We start from the raw sequence: 23,622 nt of genomic DNA on the forward strand, positions 1-23,622 counted from the left end.
GAGGGTGTGGGGGACCGAAGAAAAAAGGAAAAGAGGAGAAAATGAAAATCCCCTCAGAGTTCATCTATTTTTATGCATGAATTTAGACTCTTCTAAGTTAGAGAAAGAAAAATCTTTCCATACATGCTCTTAAACTTTATTGTAATCTTTGTTGTATTTGTGAATTTTCACACAAACACAGAGGGCAGTAACAATTCCAGGGGCCTCACCTGTGGTGGTGCTGTGGTTTATTTGTGGTGAGTTAAGGGTTAAGAACTGCGAAGACTCTTTTCAGTTACTAGCATGACTAATGGGAAGGAGTTTCATTCTGTATCTGCTACAATGAAACCGTGCACTTTAACGTATTGCTGCTGGCTCAGCAGGATCAGTCCTGTGCATTTAACCCCTTCACCTCCCATCCAGCTCAGGTCTCCTCTCACCCTAAGCTCTCAACGCGCTTTTTTCTCTTTCTCTCCATAACATTTACTCTCTCCTCACACCACAGGGCAAATGCAGTGTCTTAGCCCCCTTCCTATCACCATGGACAGATAGAGAACGCACTCGAACACATGAAAAGTGTACATACATCAGCAGAGGCGCTGAGAAACACTAGTCCTTTAGCTTCAGCAAATCCCCTCATGGACTGAATATTTCCTCATAAAGCAACAACATTTAGTTATTGTTAAATATGTTTTTCTCTTATTAATTGCTCTGTTTGAGATTTTTTTGAGTTCTTGTGTATACAGTACTTTTTTTTCTTAACAGGAGTTTTAACAGGACACAAGACACAAAGAGGTTCACTGTCCCTTTTACAAGATTTGGGAGAGACAATAAGTTACTGTCTGTCTGTGTTCCTGCCATAGTATATGCATGTGCCCACATGCCTGTGTGTGTGCTTGTGTGTGCAACCACTGCCGTGCAAATGTGCCTGCGAGACAGCAGTCTATTTACGAGGCGCTGCAGCTGGTGTCTAGCGTCTGGACCCTGTCACGATCCCTGACACTGTCACTGGCTAACAAGTAGGACTCATTGTGCCAGGCAAGCACCCTATTGCTTCTCCCTCTCCGCCCCTCTCCCCCCTTTTCTACTGCTTCTCTCTCTCTGCACTTGTTTTTACGCTTTCCACTGTACAGCCATGCTCACTTGCATGAATGCAAGAATTGCTTAGTTTGTCTGTCAGTAATTGTTTTCAATTACATTATGAGGATTTTCACCTTTTTATATCCGTTGGTTGCATCACAAAATAGTCATTGATCATCATAGCATTGCCTTTGGAAATTACATGTGGTTATTAATTCAGAGAGATTAGTAAATTCATTGTGTTAATTTATGATACTAAGAGCAATGCAAACTCGCATTTGACAAAAATGTGTGAACTGTTTTTGGTTTGTGATTAGATTTCTATTTTATTTCACTATAGACTTGGTTAGACTTAGTTTGAAGTTAACTCAGGGCTTATGAGCAGATCTCACTCAACTTTATATAACTAGAGGTCTACATGGGACCTAAGTAGACTTCTCCTCGTCTACTTTACTCTGGTGTATTTCTGCTACTTGCCATGTTCCTGTCAAAAGCTAATGTATACTTCCTTTACCCTCTCTCCCTTCCTGCCTTTATACATCCCCTTATATGTTAGGATCATTAGAAGACCTAACGTTACCTAAGGTTGCACTTCTTTTACTTGTCTTTTGTAGCGATTAAAATGTCTTCTTTCTAGGAGTGGACTGGTTGGCAATTTTACTTCTGTAATGTGATAACTCTCTCCTTAAAGTTTTAGGAGATGAGTACTTGTAAATCATTTATCAAAGATACAGTTTATAATGGCTGCATTGTACCACCAACCACTGGTATCTACTTGTGGATACTGCCTGTTATTTTGCTCTACAGCCAATTGGCCCCCAATCATGACAATCATTGATTTATTACCACTAGCCTTGATTTTTCTGCCAGCTCCACTGTCTTGGAAAATAGCTGCTTCTTTTCTTATCTGTCCATTCATCCTGAATGCTTTGTGCCAGTACATTGGTCTAGCAGCCATGCTGTATGAACCTAAGTAAGGAATTCAACTGAATCATGTTCCTCCCAGATACAGGCACGCTTTCCCTTTATGAAGAGGGAATCACACTGAGATTACACTGTAAGTTCCTGTGTGTCTTTGCTCCATTTTCTACACATACTCACTTCTGCCTGTGCTATATTGTGTAGATCTAAGTCTTGCTTATCAGTGTTCGCCCCTTTGGCTCACTTTCCTGCTTGCCTTTCCTGAGGCCCTTCTACCTCCCCTTTTTCTGGGTGAGTCCAGGGGGTCCCCTTAGGGTCTTTGTGAGCCTTGCTCAGCATTGCCGCTCTGGGAATGGGTCTGTGTCCAACTGGAAAGCCCATCCCTCCTTTCTCTGTTTGTTTCTTTCTCCTCCCTTCCCTTTTTAACTTGGGGTCTCATTCTCTATAGAATCTTTGTCTGCCATACTTATACCTGCCAACCATTAATTTCGCACATTGAAGTGTGGTCTTTTCTGATTCTTTTCATAGCAGTAGCCTCTCATTTTCTGTGACATGTCACTCTCCCCCTAATGTCCAAGCTTTCATTGTCCACTTGTATAGTTTTTTTCTTTTCTACCATCAGGGAGCATATACCTGAGTCTGTGCTGGCAATGTGCTGCCAACTACTAGCCGCCCAACATCTGGAAATTGCCGTTGCTGGAAGAGAATAAAACAACCCAGAGTTCTGGTACTGATCATGAACCACTGTTAGTGGACCATGAAAAGGCAAATGAAACCACTGTAGATTTATTAGACTGCACGCCTTTATCTGTTTTCATCACTTTTGAAGGGGGCTTTAGGACGGTACAGTGCAGAGAAAAATGTCACTGCATGGGCAGAGAAAAGGCATGAAAGTGGGACATAAAGAGTGGAAAGTAGCCAGGGTAAGAGAAAATGAAGAGAAAGTCAGTGTGAAATGATAGGGGTAAGTCTGAAAAAGACAGACTATGTGGACATGACAAAAAGAAGGTGACTGTCAGAACAGAGAATAAGTTTGAGAGCGCAAGTGTGTGCGCAAGAGAGAGAGAGCAAGAGTGAGGGAGTATTGTCAAACAAAGAGAGTCCTGAGTCAGCAGCAGAGCAGTTTTCTCTCCAGGCAACTGGGCAGGGCTACTCCACTCTCTCTCCCCCTCTCTCTCTCTCTCTCTCTCTCCCCTCTTGCTTTACCCCTCCCTCCCTATCCTTGCAGATCTCTGCTTTTGCATGCTATTTCTTGCTTTGTGCACTCTTCTCCTCCATACTCTCACAGAAGTAAAGCTGCTACACTGTTCACTTCAGTTGTTCCTAAATAGCATTTGGGCTCTTCCATACCCCTAAATGCAGTCTTCTTTTACCTTCACTCTCTTTTATACATACATGAATAATTTTATTGATTTCTTTTAACACATGCTGATGAGGTTGCCAGACCTGCCGAGGCCTAGTTTAGATAGTGTGATCAGCGTAAAACTCACTGACACCATACCTACGTAGACTTCATCCATTATTCCAAAGAACTTATTAGTTTTCTCACTACAATGTGAGGATAATGGTTTCTTCTTTGTTGTGCAGGTCCTTTGTGTCAAACAGGCTATGGGTTTTTTGTGCTGCTGAACTTATTCTGGCACAGCCTGTGGAACAGTGTATACTAATGTTCTTCTTGCAGATGATTGACCCCATTTTTTTTTAGTACAAGCACATGTGTGTGTGCGTGCATGTTTGTGTGTGTGAGCCGGTGCCTGTGTGCGTAAAGTGGGTTAGAGTAAAAGGCACTTGTTGACATGGTATTACTTTTACACCTCTCCAGAGTTCGGCTAAAGGCTTGCCTTGTTGGAAACCAAAAAGGAGGGGAGTATGAAAAAGAGCTGAGAAAAGAGAGCAGTTTGAGGGGTGGGGGGCAGGGTAATGTGGAACTGTCCAATATATCCTGTAAAGTTGGCCTAGGCAGTGAGGCTTGGAGGATTGGTCTCCATAAAAGACGTGGTTTCTCTTTCCCTCAAGTCTCTCCTCTCTTTCTCTTCTCTCTCTTTCTCTCTTTCTCGTTTTCACTCTCTTACTCTGCTCTCGTCCCTCTTCAGAGTTTTTTTTTTTCTTTATTTCTCTACCCTTCCCCCCTCCCCCTATGACTGGAGTAAACGTATGACAGTGAGACCGTGCCCTGCCAGCCCCTCTGGCGGAGTCATCATTCTTAGCAGCACTAAATCACTACCTCCACTCTCTAGACAAACATGTCACATTCACCAAGAGAAAGAGAGAAAAAGAGGATGAAATGGCAAAAGGAGTGAGGGTAATGCTGGGTGACTGGGGTATTACTTCAAGCTTTACTGCCAACTCAGACTTCATTAAGGGCTGTTATTAAGGAATAGGGCTGTGTTGGAGACAATCAACTAAGCTCCAGAAATGAATGATTTAAATGGATTTAATTTTGGCTGCTCCCCAGGGTTTCAAAATTTATTTGTCATTCTTTCATTTCTTTGTCAAAAATAAAACCAAAATGCCAAAAGACCCTTTTTCATTATTAATTTCCAAAATTAGAATGAAAAATTGACGATGATCCGGCTTTTTCAATGCTTTGTGAAGCTTTGTCCTCAAATCAAAAATGGGTAAATAGTAGAGGTCGACTGATATTGTTGTTTTTTTTAAAGGCTGATATAATAATGATAGTTTGGAGCAGGAAAAAGCCACTGGCCGATTAAACAGATGATATCATCCCCTACAATAAGCCTATGAAAGCTCCATTCATAGATATGTTGAACTCTCACAACAAATAGTTCTAGCCAAGGCATTAAATTAAGACCTAAGGTAACCCATAATGTTTACACAAAATGAATCAACGTGTATTGCAAAACCCATTTAGGAAGTGATTCTGAGTGCTTTATGAAATAAACTCTATCTCAACTTGTCTAGGCTAAATTTTCCAGACTCTTTAAACTAATAAAGTATGTTGTTGATCTACCATGAGTGATATAGCAGGTCCATTTAGGGTAAAGGACATTGTACATTGTGCCTTTTGTAGCACGCCAAAACTTATTTAAATACCCAAATAACCTCAGTGTATGCGAGTGCTTGTGTGTGTGCGTGCATGGGTGTATGTGTGTATGTACATGTGTGTATTTGCAAACACATGTGTGCATGGCTGGTGCTAATAGAATTCTGCTGTCCAGCTCACAGCTGTGTCCTGCTGATGAGTCCCAGGAGGCCCCAGCATGTGTCTATGGTTACTATGTTGAGGCTCCAGCATGAAACCATGTGTAGATCATTACTCTCTCTCTCTCTCTCACTCACACACACACACGCACACGCACACACACACACACACACACACACACACACACACACACACACACACACACACACACACTATCTTCGAGTTTGTCTTGCTCCCCTCCCCTTACCACCCCCTCTTGCTCTCTCCCTCTTTCTCTGTTTCCCCTTGCACTGCCAAATCTCAAACTTGTGCCACTCTGCACTCCCAAGCCCAAGCTTTGCATCTTTACTGGCCCGGCCAAGAAGGTGTTGCTACACTGTGCTTTGCAGAGTTCCCTTGCTGGTCTATGTTTAGAAAGGGGTTCATACTGTACAGGTACAACTACAATTTTATCCCAGAAGTAGCTGCATCCAACAGGGAAGATGCTGAAATGCTGGCAATTTCACTGAATTTGTGTTTGGGTATCTTAACAGTTGGCACTTCATGTTGTCTTGTATTACAGGCCAAAATTCCATCACAGTGCTGAGGAAAAAATGATCTAAAATCAAATTTATCTTGCAGTATTGTGTAAATGACAAATGTGTCTTTAAAGCATCACAGTATCAGTAAAACAGGTAAGGACAAGTCTGACTGCTATCCAAATATGTCAGAAATGTTCAGAATATCAGCAAAATATGATATAATCTTACATATCATGCTTAAACATTTTGCATACAACAACATACCTACCTCAGCTGTTGATTGAGAAGCTGATGGTAAGAATCATTTTGACATAAACCTGAAGCTGGCTGACAGCTTTTGACCCCTGAACCAAACTGCTGGTCTGGATCATATAGCACTGTTTCACACTCTTCCATGGTTTGTCAAAGCCTTTGTCTAACATTTGTTTCTTTAGTTCTTCTTACGTGATGGTGTTTGGTTGCTGTTTTCCATCTAGTGCAATGTTTCTTTTTGTTCCTTTTACTACTTAAGTGATCTTTGCAGTCTCCTCATTGGTCCATACATGGATATGCTCAAATAATAACTGGGCAAATCTGGTTTTGTTAAAACTTTTTAAACTTTTAACTTTTTCACCTCTGCCAAGTGTGATAACTTTTTTTGCAATATTTGGAGATTTTTTTTCACCTTTCCAGCCTTCAACCTTTCCACTTTGGTCAGGGTTAGGGTTTGTGTAAATTAAAAAGTGAGTAAAAACAGCTGGATGTAACTGCACCTCAAGATGCAGAATGTTATTTTTGAAGCTGATTTGTGTGTGTGTGTGCGTGTGTGTGTGCCTACGTGCTCAGTCCATACAATAGTCTCATGTTTCTTTGAAATACACAAGGTTGAAAAATGGGGAATCAACATGATCTTGATGAATTTTTCAAAGCACCTTCAGAACACAAAAACATTCAGAATGCTCACTGGTCTACTGCAGTAATAATAATAAAATAGTAATACATTTTGTTTATGGGTGCCTTTCTTGACTCTCAAGGTCACCATCCAGATAAAAGCAGAAATGCAAAGAAATAAAATAAAATACAAAGAGATATAATAAAAATAATGAACTCCCCACAGAATCCACAAAATTCAACTTTTTTTTTTTTTTTTTTAACTACAGCTTCATTGAGAGACTGTTCTTACCTGAATTAGTTTATCAGCTGTTCAACGGTACTTTCAGATATATTTCAGTAACATTATCCATGGATTCTGGTGTGTAATAGTCTAAAGGTGGTTTGTTGTATGAAGGTGGTAAGCACCCTCTTAGGTGATTTGTGATTGTCAGATATGTGTGTGTGGTTAATCTCTGTGTGATCATGAAAGCTTAGACTATGCGGTGCCATGGAACATTTAAAAGCAGCTCTTTTATGGGTCTGTGTCCTTGTTCTGTTTGATAGTGTGTAATTTAATACTGGGGTAAGTCTTTATTATAAAGCACAGCACAGTAGATCTTCCTTATTCTTCTCTTAAAGCGCATCCTGATGTTCTTTCTGTTTTGGCTTCAGGTATTACATGATGCCCTGGTGACATTATTACATAAACATATGACAAACACTATATTAACTGTCTTTGCAGGGTAGGGATGGGAATCGAGAACCGTTTTTTTTTGTTTGTTTGTTTGTTTGGGTTTTTTTTGAGAACCGGTCCCAGTAGCTCAATTCCTTGGAATCGTTTGCCTGCTTGTTTAATAATTCTGCTTATCAATTCAGCCTTTGTTGCACATGTGTGATGATGTCACACGCACGCTGCATTGTTCTGGTTTAGAATGTAGCCAACATGGCAGCGAGGCAGAAACGCTCCAAAGTATGGCTCTATTTCACGTGAAATGATGACACCAGGGCCACTTGTAACACTTGCAAAGCTTTCATTTCTTCAAAGGGGGGAAATACCGCCAATATGCTCAAACATTTGTCCACAAAGCATGCAATTCATTTGCAGGAATGTTACATGTTGATACACTACTTAGCGACTCTTGTGAATCTTGTGAGCAAACACCAGAGCGTCATCCAGGTTTTAGGGGGCAACAAACGTTCTGCCCCCTCAAGTAAAAGTTTTCTGAAGGTAGGGAAAAGGAAAATGAGGTGCACAACAGCGGGAGACATAGAGGAATTAGTAAAGCATCTTAAGTTCCACTTTCACTTTGTCTGGTCATATGGTGTGACACCACCCTGAACCGGGCCCAGCGTCATCTGTTATTATTATTTGTGCATACTGTATATGTTATATTTTCTGTGCAGAGATGGAAATATAAAAGACAGTTAATGCAAACAAACCCATTTGTACTCTTTTATTCCCTCACCCAATGAGAATCGATAAGGAATCAGAACGATAAGCAAAATCGAGAATGGAATCGGAATTGTTAAATTCTTTTCAATTACTATCCCTATTGCAAGGGGCGTCATATACAGAGGCATTTCAGGCAGTAGCGGTTGACACTTGAGTAACAATGTAAGTCACCAGGATAGCAGGTACACATGGACATCTATTACACGTAGAACCATATATGGTTCACGAAACAGTATCAGTCTTAGAAAAAGGAGTGGTCTTTAAGAGCCAGATTTCTCAACTGATGTATTGTGACACACATTTCGACTCATTCTACGTGGATTCCAAAGTGTGTGTTCAAAAAATGTTTATATTTTACTGTTGTTGATTGCTTTAATTTCTATCTGACATTAGAGTTCTTGATTGATTGATTTGATTTTGACAAACATATCAAAGACATGTGTTCCGTTATCATTTGTAGGTAAACTGTACCACAAATATGACCCTGAATGAGCTAAATATGGTTTCATGGTATGATTCCAATTGTGTGAGATGTCTGAACTAAAATACCAGCACTGAAATGCCATTTAGAACTGAAACGCACAATCTTGTTGCTTTAAAATGTGCATTAAATTAAAACAACTGGTTCTGTGTGCAAATAGAATTGTGCAGTTTTGATGTTCACTCACTATTTTATAAGAGTAATGTCCTCTGAATACAGTGATACAAATGAATGGATATTTGTAGTTTTTTTAAAAGCTCATGATGATATGGAATATGTGTTTATGAACCCTTTGGTGCAAAATGTGTTGGCTTTGTTTAAATTCTGTGAAAGATGGGTGTGACTTAACAATGATAGGAAAATGTGGGTCCAAGGTGAGACCAGTTGAAGACCACTGTTCCAGCCTAATACAGTTCACTTTAGAAGTCTATTCCCTTCTCATAAATTGGTCTGACCTGTTCTGGGCATAGGTCCATGCACACCCCCCATAGAGGGGTTACTGCTCACTGATGTGTACAAAATTGCCTAATCCTGATTGAAAATAAACCACCTTCTTTTGTATAAACAAAAATGACTTGAATTGACCTGACTATTTTTATATCAACTCGCACAGGCCTTTTCATCATAAAGAGTGGTGACTATATTTGTGTCAGCGTTCTATGCATACACACCTTATGTCTGTTTGTCGATACTTGCCTATATATGTCTAGTGTATGTTACGCTCCAGCGTGTGTGTTTATTACGTGCAGGGATTTACACTCTGTACCTGCACTGCCAGGTTCTGTCCTGTGCTCACATGCAAACTGAAGCCAGCTGGCTTTGCAGAGAGTCTGCCAGCTGTTCTGATTTATGTAAGACTGTTAACCTTGGGCTAGGTGGGCTCCCACTAGCTCCCACTAGCCACTAGCACAGTGCTTATCCTAACAAGGACCACAGCACTGTCTTCATCAAAATACACAGAAAATTATTGTTAGTACTGTCATTATTAACAAGGATATATGGAAGTGCTTGCATTACTTGAAGAAGTTATTTAATGTAGAAAAAATGATCTGCTTTTAATGAATATGGTGGAATGTAGAGCTGAACAAAAAGTTATTGGGTTTTTTTTTTATTTGATATAAAATTTAATATTCTAACAGTATTATAACAGATGCAGCTTATGTAACATGTATGTTAATCAGCTTCACATAGTAAAGAAATAATGGATATTTTTCATGAAAGCACAAATTTGTTGACAGTAGTTTTAGTAAATTTGCTTTTTAACATAGGCTCCGGCCCATTTAGTGATTTAGCATGACAGACAATGCATAGTTTGTACAATATGATTTAAGTGTAGCGATCCTCTAATATAAAAGTGTATTTGTTTTGTCTTTTGTTTAAAACAAGGTTTTAAGAATATTCATTCACTCCTTAACTTTAGCAGAAGTTTCACCCTAAGTTTTTGTAGATGTTTGCTTTATTGTTAAGTATTTCAAAGATGAAAAGACAGAAAGCATTTAAAATGTGGACATCTCCTGCTACTAGGGCTGCACGATTAATCGATTTTAAATCGAAATCGGATTTTTTAATTAGGACGATTTTTAAAAAAGGGAAATCGTAAAATCGATTTCATCTCTCTCGTGCCTGCGGGCCACGTGCTTGCGGGCTCCCGTAGGCTCCTCCTCCTATCAGTGACAGCGGTCTGTCACAGAAGTCTGTGGAATGACTGGACTTTAAATGTGTTTATGAGCCCGCAGTACTTACAGCAATGTAAGCCGTGGCTTCACGCACGGATCCCGCAATTGAAATATAGCGGCATGTGGATCACTCATCTTCTGTTGACCCGGATCCGTACCGTACTGTCTTCTTCCGAACCGGGTCCGGGGTTGTGGGGTCATCAGCCTCCGCAGAGGAGCCCAGACAGCCCTCTGCCCACACACATCCACCAGCTCCACACATAGAATCCCTCCAGTGTGTCCTGGGTCGGTCTATTCCACGCACAGATCCCCCACTTTAAATAGTACCGCATGTGGATTACTCATATTAACGTGGTGCACGCACGCATGCACGACTGATGCCTGTCACTGACTTACATTGGTATCTCTTCTGTGGGCCCAGATACCCAGGAAAAAAAAAAAAATAAATAAATAAATAAATAAATATATATATATATATATATACACACATATATATGTATATACACACACACACACACACACACATATATATATATATATATATATATATATATATATATATATATATAAATTAATTTAGTCCTCTTGCTAAATTTTTCATTCACAAATGTAAGTTCTGTAATACAAAACCAAATATTATTTATTTTTTGAAAGATGTTGAACTTTATTTAAAGCTGTTAGATAAATCTGGAAACAAAAAGGCTATAAAAAACATAAGTATTTGCTCTGATTTGGACATTGTATTATAGTGTCTTCCCCCTGGCAAACTTATGTTATTTTCTTGTTGTATACATTGTTCGTATACTCTACTTCATTCAATAAAGATTTAATTAAGAAAAAAACTTCTGTGGATTCATCACATGATACCATCAAAGATTTGAGGTCAGAGCAGTGCCTTGCATTGTGGGCTGCTCACGAAAACGACATGCTGACTTCTGTTGTCTTTTGTAGTTTTACCCCAAAATCGAAATCAAAATCGAAAATCGAGTTTTTAGAGGAAAAAAATCGGGATTTTTTTTTTGCCAAAATTGTGCAGCCCTACCTGCTACCCATTTGATTAGCATGTTGTTGACTTGCATTAGGGCTAGAGGAGCAGAAAACGGTCAGGGCAGACATATTTAATGCTTGTGAAGTAATGGAGCTGAATCAGCAGATAGCTCCACTGGGAGCTATTAGTCCAGACATGTGTCATTAACCCTTTCCCTGGCCTGAGCTCCACCCCAGTCACCCCCACTCTGCCTTCAGCCTGGGGTGCAGGTACTGCACATACACAGAGGGGGAAGGGGTAAACCAAAGACACACAGACACTTTAATTTTGCCCTTTGACTTTCTTTATCATATCTTAACTTCTTCCCTCCTAGTGTATCTGCTTCTCCTTTTTTCTTTTCATACTTTCAGTGTTTTTCGTTTGTGCAGTCAGAGTTCTTTATGTCAGACAAATGTGGTTTATAACCTTTTCCAGGACAGGTTTAAGAAAGTGCATAAGGTTAAAATAAAACTCTACCACCATTCTTCTCAAAATCTATCATATTTTTGTCAAAATTGGTACTTATATTTTTTTCAGTCCATCCAAGTTTTAGTAGTTAAATAGTTAAAGTTTTGGGGTTCATGAATGATTTTGGCTGTTGTCTGCTTAATATCTGTTATAATTAACTCCATTAGTGATGATTTCATGGTACAAAAAAGTATATAGGGTGTTTTTTTTCGACTTCTTTAATCCCTTCTACAGAATAATCAACATTTTCCTTCCCATGAGCATGTTCAGTATGTTTCAAACACATTAAAAAACTCATATTCTCTCTAAAACAAGGCTGAATAGGCTAATTTTAATTTGTGTTGAGCACACTGGTGTTGCTGCTCCTTGTAAAAGCAAGAAAACTGCTTGTGGCCACCAGAATGGTGCTTCATGGATACTTTAAGGCTTTTGACACTTAATATTTTTAATATATGTAGTGTTAATGATGAACAAAAGGTCATCAGTGTTGTAATCCATGATTCCAACATAATTAAAGCTAAACCCATCCAATGTTAACCATTAACAGCCTCGTGACGGGAAATGAATATTTGATGCCAACTGGCTTAAACTTTGAAGTAACAGTCAGGGGAAAAAATGTTTATACTGTGTTTATACAAGTTTTGGGGTTCACACAGTTTGGAACCTTCTTATCTTTGAGCTAATGTTTTTCATCACAACCTTTATGCAAACCTCCCCATGTTGGTTATAGCTGCAGACAAACAATAGAGAGCAGAGGCTGGGCCACAACACCTGCCAGTCTTAATGGTAAACATATGTTGAGAAATGCAGAGAGAATGAGGAGGAGGAGGAGGGAGAGGACAGGCACGCTCCTTAAAGCACCTCTTAAGAAGCCCTGTGTTTGTAGATTTCACTACATATGTTTTGTGAGTGTGTGCATCCATACAGTATACACATTTACAAGTGTGCTGTTGTTTGTAAAATGGTCATAACCACAATAGGCAGCGTGCAGTAAATCAGCAGGGTCTATATATCTTCACTTCAGTCATATCCTGAGGCAAAGACATCCACATAGTTATGCATAAAGCCAAAAGTGGTATGTTTCAGACTAGGCCTGCACAAGAGGAAAATATGCATTCTACAGTAACATTGTTCAGTGCTCACATGACACTGTCTTATTTTCACAGATACCTTATTAGCATTGCCCCAAAATGAAATGAAGATTTTGAACATGGCTTTATGGAACAAATTATACATGAACACAAATTAGATGATTATTTTTGTTATTTTTTCATGTTCTTGCTAATATCTTCGTGATACTGTGTATTTTTTATATTTATCCACTAGTCAACACTATTTTAGAGCATTGTTACCAAATGATTATGTGACAACAGCATCTCAATGGTCATTTTGCTAGTTGAGCACAGTTGTGTTTTATCACCTGCATGCAGCCAACGTCCGTGCTTCTGAGCAACATTAACACACACGTGTTAACACAGACAGGATGCGTGTGTAGGTGTTTTGCTCAGTATCTTGAGGTAATCATCACAGGTGTCATACTGCATGCCTCGGTTTTCCCTTACTGTATGTCTTAGACCCATGCGGTTCGACTCTTTTTGTATGCACGTGCATGCACCACCATGCATCACTGCTATATGTGCACAGTCTATATGTATAAGCTCATTGTAAGTTGTAGGGGTCTCCCACTTTCTCCCCCAGAGCTCAGCTGAGAAATACACGTCATGTCTGTCACCTTCTCTCTGGCCACAAAGCTGCCCATTTATAGAAAACAGACTTTAGTGACCAGAAAGTGGACTTATGAAGGTCCAGACTCACCTTCCAGATCCCACTCGCCCCTCTTAAATCTTGAGCTGCATATTCTCCTTTGTGCTCATCAGAAAACTCTTCACACATCTTCTTTGGAATATATCTTTACCCATTATATTTTTCTCTGTCTAGAAGAGTGCTACTCTTTTTGTTTCCAGTAAAATCTGTTGTCAGATTTACTGAGTGTCATCATTGCTGCCAAATGTCTTTTTCCTTCAGCTCTTTTTGAATGTTTAAAGTGAAAATATGTACAGATGGGTGACGGATTAAAGGAAAAAGCAGCGTTAAGTGTCCTGGTAATGTTTTGGTCTCTGTGTACTGCCAGAACAGTTTCAGTGTTCCTTGGTAATGATTCTACACACCTTTACTAGAGTGATGAGGACTGTTCTTCAAAGAGATGGTCCCTCAATCTGTGTTTTAATGATGGTGGTGGAAAGCATTGTCTAATACACCATTCCAAAATGTCCCATAGGTGTCCATAGGTTGAAATCTGTTGGCTGTGAAGTGTGAGATATATAATTACCTCCGCCAAGGAGGTTATGTTTTTGCCGGCGTTGGTTTGTCTGTCTGTCCGTCCATGTGCAAGATAACTCAAAAAGTTATGGACGGATTTGGATGATAATTTCAGGAAATGTTGATACTGACACAAGGAACAAATTAACAGATTAACAGATTAAATTTTGGTGGTGATCGGGGGGGTGGCACTGTTCTGCCTTGGCGGAGCTCTGTGCTCTCCGAGTGCTTTTCTAGTTCACATTGTTTTCATACTCATCATTGACCCCTCATGCCCTGTAGTTGGGGGTGTTGTCATCCTGGATGGAACTATTCCCATAAGGACAGAAATGTCTAATCCCACTCCTTTTAGAATCTTCATCCTGCTCCTTTTTCAATATTTTTTTTCTGTTTTTTATATATTATTTTTCCTTGTAGTTGGTTTTAAATGTTGATATTCCAAATAAAATAAACAACAGTATAAATGTGATCACTCTGTACAACTTTGTAGTGTTTTGAGGTAATCCTTTCCTGTAATTTGACAAGTGGATCCAAACAATGCCAACAAAATACAGTTTATCAGAGCTCCTGGACTGTAGAGGTCAAGCACACACTGTATTCATGACCACTTGTCATCAATATGATGAAGAGACTCTTCTGACCATATCACTTTTTCTGCACTGTCCATTGTATTCACATGACTGAACTCCCATATGTGCATCCATCTCTGTAATAAGGGGTGTGTGCACTCAAACCATACTATAGTATCCCTTTCAATTGAAGTGTCCATGGCCTATTCCTACTGACACAGTGTAATCATGTCCTCCATTCTCAGTCACCTGCATTAGAGTTTCCCTTCTGTTTTTCCATACACATTGCAGTAATGCATGAGCATCATGCCTATCAAATGTGCACTGTTGACCACAGTTTTGTAACCCTACTTACTGATGTCTTTTCCATTGATCTAACTCTAGTTGTCATTTTAGTCACTAGTCGTAGACCTTTTTTTGTTTGCCTCTCACCATTTTAATCCAACATTAGAGTCTACTGCGTCTACTTAGCGTTTTTATAAACACCAAAAGCGTGACAGGATGTTCATCCTATATCCCCTGGTACGTACATGTCCTCCAGATATGCAGTTGATTTTAACTTAGTGAAGTTGTGTCTGAGGCTGTTCTAAATAATAGGCTATAAATAAAGATGAATCAAGTATTTCCAACAGTAGATCTTGTAGTTGAGCATTGCTCTGGAGTGGTGTGGGTCATAGGTTTTTCTTCTGCTGGTGTAGCCCATACTTCTCAGGAGAGCAATAGGAATCCCCCCTGTGTCCTATAGTCAGAAACTGCCTGACAACTCTGACAAGCCAAAGGATTTTCACCTCTTTTAGACACAGACACACACCTTCGACATCGACACATGATACTCACAAGATGGAAATGTGATCTCATTTATTTCACCCGTACACACATATCAATGACCCCATTGTTTTGTTATCTAATTGTCTTCCATTCTCATTTGTCACGTGTTTAACGTTTTTTCAGCTCATCTTTACTCGATACATCATTTTATATACACACACAGGTCTCATTTAGAATACATTCACACAAAGACAGCCCCCTTCCACAAAATCTCTCTCTCACACGCGCGCACACACACACACACACACACACACACACACACACGAAAGCTCTCTCAACTTGCTGGCTGGTTTTAGGAGTCAAATGGCTCAATGTGTTAAAGGCATTAGGTAAGCATGGATCCAGCAGTGCTCCTTGGGTTGATATCATATGTCCTGCTTCATTACAGTCTGGTGTATACATTCAGCTGCATCTCTGACCCTCCATCTATCTATTCCATCCCTCCCCTCTCATTTTCCCCCGGGGGCCTTTAACACAGAGCGGGCCATCTCAAGATGTTAGCTGAAGAGTGGATGAGATCTCTTATTGTAAACGCTGGTCTTGACTGCAAGGCTTTAGAGCCTGTGCAGTCACATTTACACTTTGGGTTGGAAGAGAGAGAAAAAGTTACAGTATTTATGCCTATTTAAAGAAATTATAAAGAAAAGCTAATTTCTGTTACAGGATTTATGAGTAAGGAGGGCTAGGGCTGCAAAACCAACAAGAGAAGGGAGGGGGGGGTTGAAAAAGAAATTAAATGGCATTTAATTTAACAAACAGTCTCTTGTCCACATAGCACATGCAGGTCCAGAGTTTTTACTGTAACTATTTTGGTTCCTGATATGACATTAACTGCTGGGAGGGTGCTGACTAAAACCAGCTGAGAGATGTATGTATGAAGCAGACATACAGACCGGGAGAGGGAGAGAGATCAAAGTGGTGGGCCTGTAACCTGCAGTCCTGTCAAAGGCAACGGGGAGGAAATACGCCACACCGCAGCTGCATGTGTATGAGGCAGGGAACACACAGAGTCCTTTTCTCCAAGTTTCACCGCAGCACTTGGCCTGCTGCACCACACTTGTCTCTCCATCGCAGGCAAGCAGGCAGGGCTAGGCTAACATTAGCACTTTTCTCCCATCATAAGCAGTTTACAGTGTGAATGCATACATTTGTGTGGTGGATCACAGCTGAGGAACACCTTCCCCTGCACCGATCAACTAGCCACGTACACCAAAGGCTATAGAGAGGTCAGAGAAGGCCAGAAGAGAAGAGGTTAAGTCCTGCATGACAAAATCAACACAATAATAGCTATTTGGAAGGATGGATAATAATTAGTGTGCCTTGTGGTGGATGTCAAGTGTTTTTTAAGGCTGATATAAAACAGTAATGTGACTTTGAAGCAGGAAAAAGCAGATATCTGGAAAAAGTGTTAAAAATTAAGCCTTCTTGTCAGTATTAGAAAGATAGCTAACTGAAAAAGATAACTGAACTCAACATGTCAAAGTAATGATCAATAAATCTAGAGCTGATATCAAACTAAGTGTAAAAAATGTTTTGGTAGGAGCAAAGTCTGTTATTCCATTTGAAAATTTTAATGAGAAGAAGTTGTTTTGTATAATGTCCCATCTCTCTCAAGTGTGCAAATCTAGTTATGAAAATGTGGCAATGTAGAAAACATTTAACATAGCAAATTAGAACTCTGGAAGAGTTGAGGGAAAGTAACTGAAACTACCGGACAAGACAAGAAATTTAGAACTAGAAAAGTGTTTGCCGCAGGGAACCAACAGTCATGAGAGGGTTGTTCTTGAAAATATTAATTCAGAGCTTTTATTTGGACAGTCAATGACCATCAACCGTACAGAGTCTGGCTGAGACAGCATAGAAGTCCTCTTTCTTTTACTTTGTGTCTGTTGGCCTCTGCTTGCCTCTCTATCCTCCTCCTTTCAGACTCTACCTTTTTAAAACCTTTCTTATAAAAAGAAGGGAGCGGTCTTGTTAATCAACTTTTGGCTTCAGTTTGGAGGCTAATACATAAACCCTCCCTTTCCCTGCCCCCCATGTATATAATAGATGAGGATAGCAGAGTGTATGTTAACGAGTGTGAGTGCTGGACTTGGCAGGGTCGAGCACTCCTTCAGTGTCTCACAGTTCATCACAGCTCAATGACTGACTGACTGGGCCCCTGTCTTTCAAGCAGAGTTTACATTATGTGTGCACACTCACGTGCACAGACACACTCACACAACTTACACGACTCTCCACAATTCCCTTCTCTAAACTTCTCATTGTTTCTTGTTACAAAGCCACCTCATAGGTAATTGTTTAACAGGGAAGATAAATATCTCATCCCATTAACCATATTGTTTTCCCTCTCCCATCTCTTTTTCTTATCTCCTATCTCTAGTGGTCTTATGCATTAGAAAAGCCCAACACAGGCAGTGTTTTCAGTTTGGCCTGGTCTGCAGATGGTACCCAGCTGGCTGGTGCCTGTGGCAATGGGCATGTCATCTTTGCCCATGTAGTGGAGCAGCACTGGGAGTGGAAGAACTTTGTGATCACCCTTACAAAGAGGAGAACCATGCAGGTAGTGAGATATTTATGCACATGTCTACTTCTTGTCAACTTTTCAGTCAATCTAATGCTTCTTTTTCATAGCATGGTACCATCTGAGCATGAATCTACTCATACTCACCCAGGTACTTTGGAACACAAAGTACAAGGTACTGTGTTTCGCACTGCAAACATAGCAGCTCCTTAATGGTTGTTATAACAATGCCACAGGAAACTGTGGTGACGTCATCTTGAACCTGACCCACAAAGGTTGTGAAATAGTGTAACCAACTTCAGACCATGACACGGCTCTCATTTCTCAAAGAAAACATAAGACAGTCTGGGAATGGTAGCTGGTGTTTGCATATCTGTTTAAGTAGTCAATATATGAAAATATGCATTCAGAAATGGTGGGATTGTTCAGCCATTGCATCAGTGACTCAGTGATAGTGATCATTATCCACTGACCACTCAGTAGTCTGCCATGCTTTTTCATGTTACATTTTGATCATACTTTATTTCACTTGTACGTTGATAGAGGAAGTATAAAAAGAAGTTCTAGTTACTATCCACAATTTTTGCTTGTTGGAAAACCAAAAAAAGTCAAGTGGAGTTTAGCCAGTACCATGCAATAACAAAGTCGCATGAAAACTGTACAGTGACACCATAAGTTAACTGTTAAGAGTCAACATGCTACTCAGAAAATGCCAAGTACCTCCCAGGCCCTGAATACTGATGTCCATATATTATTGTAGGACCTTCCCACTATACCAGGCACAGTAACGATGACAATGATCAGCCTGTGTAGCTGCCTCCATTGCTCCAGTATCCTCTACTGTTTAAACTCATGCTACCCACAAGGTAGCGTTTACATGCTGTTAACACACCCATATGTACATACACACTTGAAACTGGGATATACACAGACACACACCTACAGAAACAAAGTCACGCATATACATGTGTGCCAACGCACATGTACACTCATTTGCCGTAGACATCTTCACCAAGTTTGTGTAAACCAAACAAAGTCAGGTCATCAACCATTTATTTTCAGCCTTGCAGGCGCTTCTCTGTCTCCCTCCTCCCCCTCTCCTCCTTACAGTCCTTTTTAAAGTGCACATCTGCCAGTGGTTTGTGAATCAGCCAGCTAAATTTACCACCTTGTGGTCAAAGGTTTTTTTATTCCTGGTTGTGTTGCATGTAAATTTGGATTGCTAGAGGGGGCAGAGGAGGAAGATTTGTAAAGCTGTAAAAATAACCCCACCTTTCACCTGGTCCTGGAAAAGACCCTTTCATTCATTCACAGAGAGAGCTGCAGGGAAGTATTTATCTATGCAGGTGAAAAAATCAGTACTAACCAGTGCATGCACATACTTTAAACAGTAAAATTTGCTTTCTCTGACCACAGTTGCCCTACGTATATCTCGACATACTCTAGACTGTTTCCTGTGTATATTACGAATAAATACACTCTGGTGTCTACGTGACTGTATTCACCTCTCTGTTAGCAAAGTCTGTCTTCCACCTCTCGTTGTTTGTCAGTAATTGTACAAAGTTTATACATGTTTAGTAAGACGTATTCAACTATTCTGCTTTTTTTCATTTAAGCATTCATCAGCTCACTCTGTTTTATTTTTTTTACAGGTGAGGAATGTGATGAACGAGGCTGTGGATGTATTGGAGTTCAGAGATCGAGTCATTAAAGCCTCTCTGGCGTTTGGTCACCTTGTGGTCGCCACCTCTCTGCAGTGCTATGTCTACAAGTAGGTATCCTACTTCACCATTGCTTACATCGCCTTGTACCACATTTCTTTAATTTAATAATTCCCTTCAATGTTTGACGTTTACCCAATACATTCTTATTAATTAAACTTAGCCTTACACATGTTTTTACTGAGTTCTAATTATCATCCAGATGCTCAACTCAGCAAAATAAGCCTGTACATAGAAAATAATTTTCTCATAATCACAATCTGTCCCCATCTTTCAGAGACAGTCTTTATGCTTTGTAGAACTTTCCACTTTGCAAAATCTGGTCCTTGTCCTGTTTATTAACCTCATTCATAAATTAACATGCCTTTTCTTTTCATCTTTGAGCAAATGCCTGGTATAAACGTCTGTATTTTTATTCATTCTATTGTGTGTGTATGTGTGTTTACCGTGCCAGCTCAAAAAACTGGAATACTCCCCTCATCTTTGACTTGAAGGAGGGAACAGTCAGTCTCATCCTGCAAGCAGAGAAGTGAGTCTGTCTATTCCAGAAGCAGCACGGCAAGAGAAACAGAGAACAGGCTGTTGGATTGTTTGTCAGCTTCTCTAATGCTTCATTACTCCACACTGACCACTCATAAAGCAGCCAAGCATGGACACACAAACACATACAGTTATACACACACACACACACACACACACATGCACACACACACACACACACACACACACACACACACACAAGCTGTGCTGTACGTAGCTTAGCCAGCCCTGTCATACAATAGGGCTGTGAGTGTAACCACTGTGGGAAATTAGATTAATATGGAGTAGCTCTTGTGCAATACTCTAGTGTAATGTCCCTGACACTAAGCATAGAGTTAAATAGATCACAGGCCATTCTGTAATCGCAGTTGAGCCTGATGGGCCTTAAGTCAATGCTCTGTTAATGTGTGTATCAAGTTTAAATTACCTGCTTGTGTCAGTTGATTAGCCATTATTGTCTCTTCGTTCTTTGGCTCTTTAATATTACATCTATTCTCTTTTCATCCTTCCTTCATCCTTAATGCCACATAACACACACCCAGATAGGAAATTATGCTTTAAATTAGTCCTGATTGGAGGAAAATCTGTGCCATGTGATAATATTGTTAGGTAGTGTGATGATGATCTAACTCATGATAAATATACCACAAATTACACCACCAAAATGACATCTGTTACTCTGAGGAGAGGTGATAACTAGCTCAGGCATCATCTGATTGGCCAAATAGTGGGAATGTTGGGCCCATATATCCATGCACAAGTAAATTAAGCTATTTTTGTCATTCATTGATGTTCAGGTAGTCTTTTTCAAAATTGCAACTACCATTAAAAAAAAAAAAAACAGCAGTACTTTAAATATGCTTTTTCTTTGCACTAATTCTAATTGCCTTTGTTTTTATCCCAAACTCAGACACTTTCTGCTTGTGGATGGGGCAGGGTTGTACATATTCTCCTATGAGGGTCGACTGATATCTTCCCCAAAGTTTCCTGGTATGAGAGCTGACATCCTGAATGCCCAGGCCGTCTCACTTAGTAATGACACCATCGCCATCCGAGACAAGATGGATGAAAAGGGTGAGAGGAGGTGCTTCTGTCACTACTGTAATTGTACAAATAGGATGGCTTGCATTTTACCATGTCCTCTCTTCTTTTTTCCTTATTAGTCATCTTTCTCTTTGACGCCCTGACTGGGAAAGCCCTGGGTGATGGAAAGCCCTTGACTCACAGGGTGAGTAATTGTTTTGTTCTTGCTTTTCTCTCTCTCTCTCTCTTTTTAGCATATATCAAATGCTTTTCCTCCATTTCTTAGTGCTCTCCATTCCCCTTTTCCCCAAACAATGAACACTGTTTGTACAAACTTTGCAGCTGATCAGCAGTGCCAAAGTCTGTCCCCTCGTTCGCCAAAAATGATCGCTACACAAAAGTGCTAAGCAAGTTTAATTCACTTGTACTGGAAAATTCACTTGTTTTGTTAATTCAATCAAGGAAGACCAGATTTTACTTTTGGGTAACAATTGCAGTCCTTATTTGTAGAAGTTTGTAAGTTGTGTCTTTTCTTCCTTTTTTACATTTTTTCATGTATTCTGTGTCATTTCCTTGTCAATCCCAGTAGAACTCACTGACCTAGGTGATGAGAATGATAATCTTATGATTAGTATTTTTGCTACGAGAAATTCTGACACATATCCAGAATGGTGAGAGACAATAAGGACACAGGAAGAGAATAGGGGGAAGGGATTTGGAGTCTAACTGAGTGAGAGAGACAAAAAGAAGGAAAGAGTACGAAGAGAAAGAAAAGAAGTGGAGGTAGCAGTAGTTACTGTTTGTCAGCATGGCTTTGTCTGCCAGTACTCCACAGCTCCAAGACACTGCGCCCAAGCCAGCTGGCTCCAGCTAAACACACGCACACATACAATTTCACACACCCATACCAAGTCAGTGTCTCTCTATCACTCTCTCTCTTTCTCTCATATAGTACACACAGATGCTCGGAAAAAAAAGGCTGACGGGTCACAGTGCAAACCTCAATCCCCTCTTTGCTTTCTTTTCCTGATCTTTTGTCTTCCTTTCATCACTCACTCCTCTTTTCGTCTTACCTTTTGTGCTCGTGTGGGTATGTTTCTGTGTTCACTTGTAGCTGGAGGTGGTGGAGATAGCTCTGGACCAGCGTGGCCTGTCTAACGAAAGAAAGATTGCTCTGATAGACAAGAACCGAGACCTTTACTTGACCTCTGTACGTTATCCTGGGCGAGAACCCAAAATTTGCAAAATTGGTGAGTCAGACAGAAAATATAGTGACTCTCATTGTTTTCATGCACTTCTCACAGTTTTGAATCTTAATGTCTTCAGATTTAAGTGGAATTATCCAACTTGGAGAGAAAACGCTTTAGGGAATTAAAAGCAAATGTAATGGTTGTCTTTCTGTTGTGTCTTGTAGGTAGTATGGTTCACAGTATGGCTTGGAATGATTCTGCTAACATCTTGTGTGGTATCCAAGACAACCAGTTCACAGTGTGGTACTACCCTAGTGCTGTCTTCATAGACAAGGAGCTGCTGCCAAAAACACTCTACATAAAAGATGGCAGGTGGGCATGAACAGTCCTTTGCTGTCCCTTTTTATGCTAGCAATTAAGCATAAAGAGCATGTGCTGTTCACCCGAGTAAGTAACTCACTGGGACTAGAACAATAAGTTAATATTAGCAGCAAGGCAGTACTATAAGTCAGATCCTATGGTGCTCTGATGGTTTTTCATGCGAGCTCAGGGCACTGGCAATGGATGAGAAGCAGTAAGAAAAGATTTAAAATAAGAGTTGAGAAGAGAGATAGAAGCAACATTTTTTGCACCTCCCAACTCATTCCCCAAAGTACAACACAGAACTTTCAGCACTCTTTTTTGCCAGCAGCTGTCAGACTGTACAATGCTTCCTGCCCAAAAGTCCTCGACTTCAGCCAGCACAGGAGGTGCTGAGGCAGAGTGCCTGCACTGTCTTTGCAGGCGATCTTTGACTGCTTTAGCATGCCTCTTCCACATTAATCTGAACAACATTTAGTAGCACAGCTTTGTTTTGTCTTCATTTGTTCTCATTTTGCACGTGTCGTTCAAACATATTTTCATCTGCTTCTGTTGTTAGCTGGTGTTAATAGCAGCTGGTGTAAATAACATTGAATGATGACAAGAAAAAGTTACAAAGTGATACGCTCTAATAAAAATCTCTATTGGTATTTATTGCAATTTTGTAATCGTGTGAGAAGGAGCTTATATTTGATTGTTTTAATTCCAATATGTGAATTTTGCCTTTTCAAAGTGAGTTTAGCCGTTCACCCCACATTCTGAACTACGTCGGCACCAAGGTGACACTACGCCAGGGAGACGGTTCCTTAGTGTACAGCAGTGTACCTCCCTTTCCAGCTCTCCTCCATGAATACAGCTCCTCTGCACGCTGGGAGGATGCACTTCACTTATGCCGCTTCGCCAAAGTAAGACATCAAAGTCCCTCAA

At 40.2% G+C, this 23,622-nt stretch overlaps 1 protein-coding gene across 3 annotated transcripts in view; it reads left to right on the plus strand.

Annotated features, from left to right (window-relative positions):
* The window catches only part of ift80 (intraflagellar transport 80 homolog (Chlamydomonas)), a 34,900-nt gene that overhangs the window by 7,875 nt on the left and 3,403 nt on the right, over positions 1–23,622 (plus strand). For all 3 annotated transcript variants that reach the window (XM_030151858.1, XM_030151859.1, XM_030151860.1), the window contains exons 9-16: positions 17,721–17,900; positions 19,514–19,632; positions 20,037–20,111; positions 21,033–21,196; positions 21,286–21,350; positions 22,260–22,395; positions 22,560–22,707; positions 23,429–23,600. In XM_030151858.1, coding sequence (XP_030007718.1) covers positions 17,721–17,900; positions 19,514–19,632; positions 20,037–20,111; positions 21,033–21,196; positions 21,286–21,350; positions 22,260–22,395; positions 22,560–22,707; positions 23,429–23,600 — 1,059 coding nt within the window. The remainder of the gene's footprint in view (positions 1–17,720; positions 17,901–19,513; positions 19,633–20,036; positions 20,112–21,032; positions 21,197–21,285; positions 21,351–22,259; positions 22,396–22,559; positions 22,708–23,428; positions 23,601–23,622) is intronic.

This window comes from Sphaeramia orbicularis, chromosome 13 (assembly GCF_902148855.1).
Source record: "Sphaeramia orbicularis chromosome 13, fSphaOr1.1, whole genome shotgun sequence".
Lineage (NCBI taxonomy): Eukaryota > Metazoa > Chordata > Actinopteri > Kurtiformes > Apogonidae > Sphaeramia > Sphaeramia orbicularis.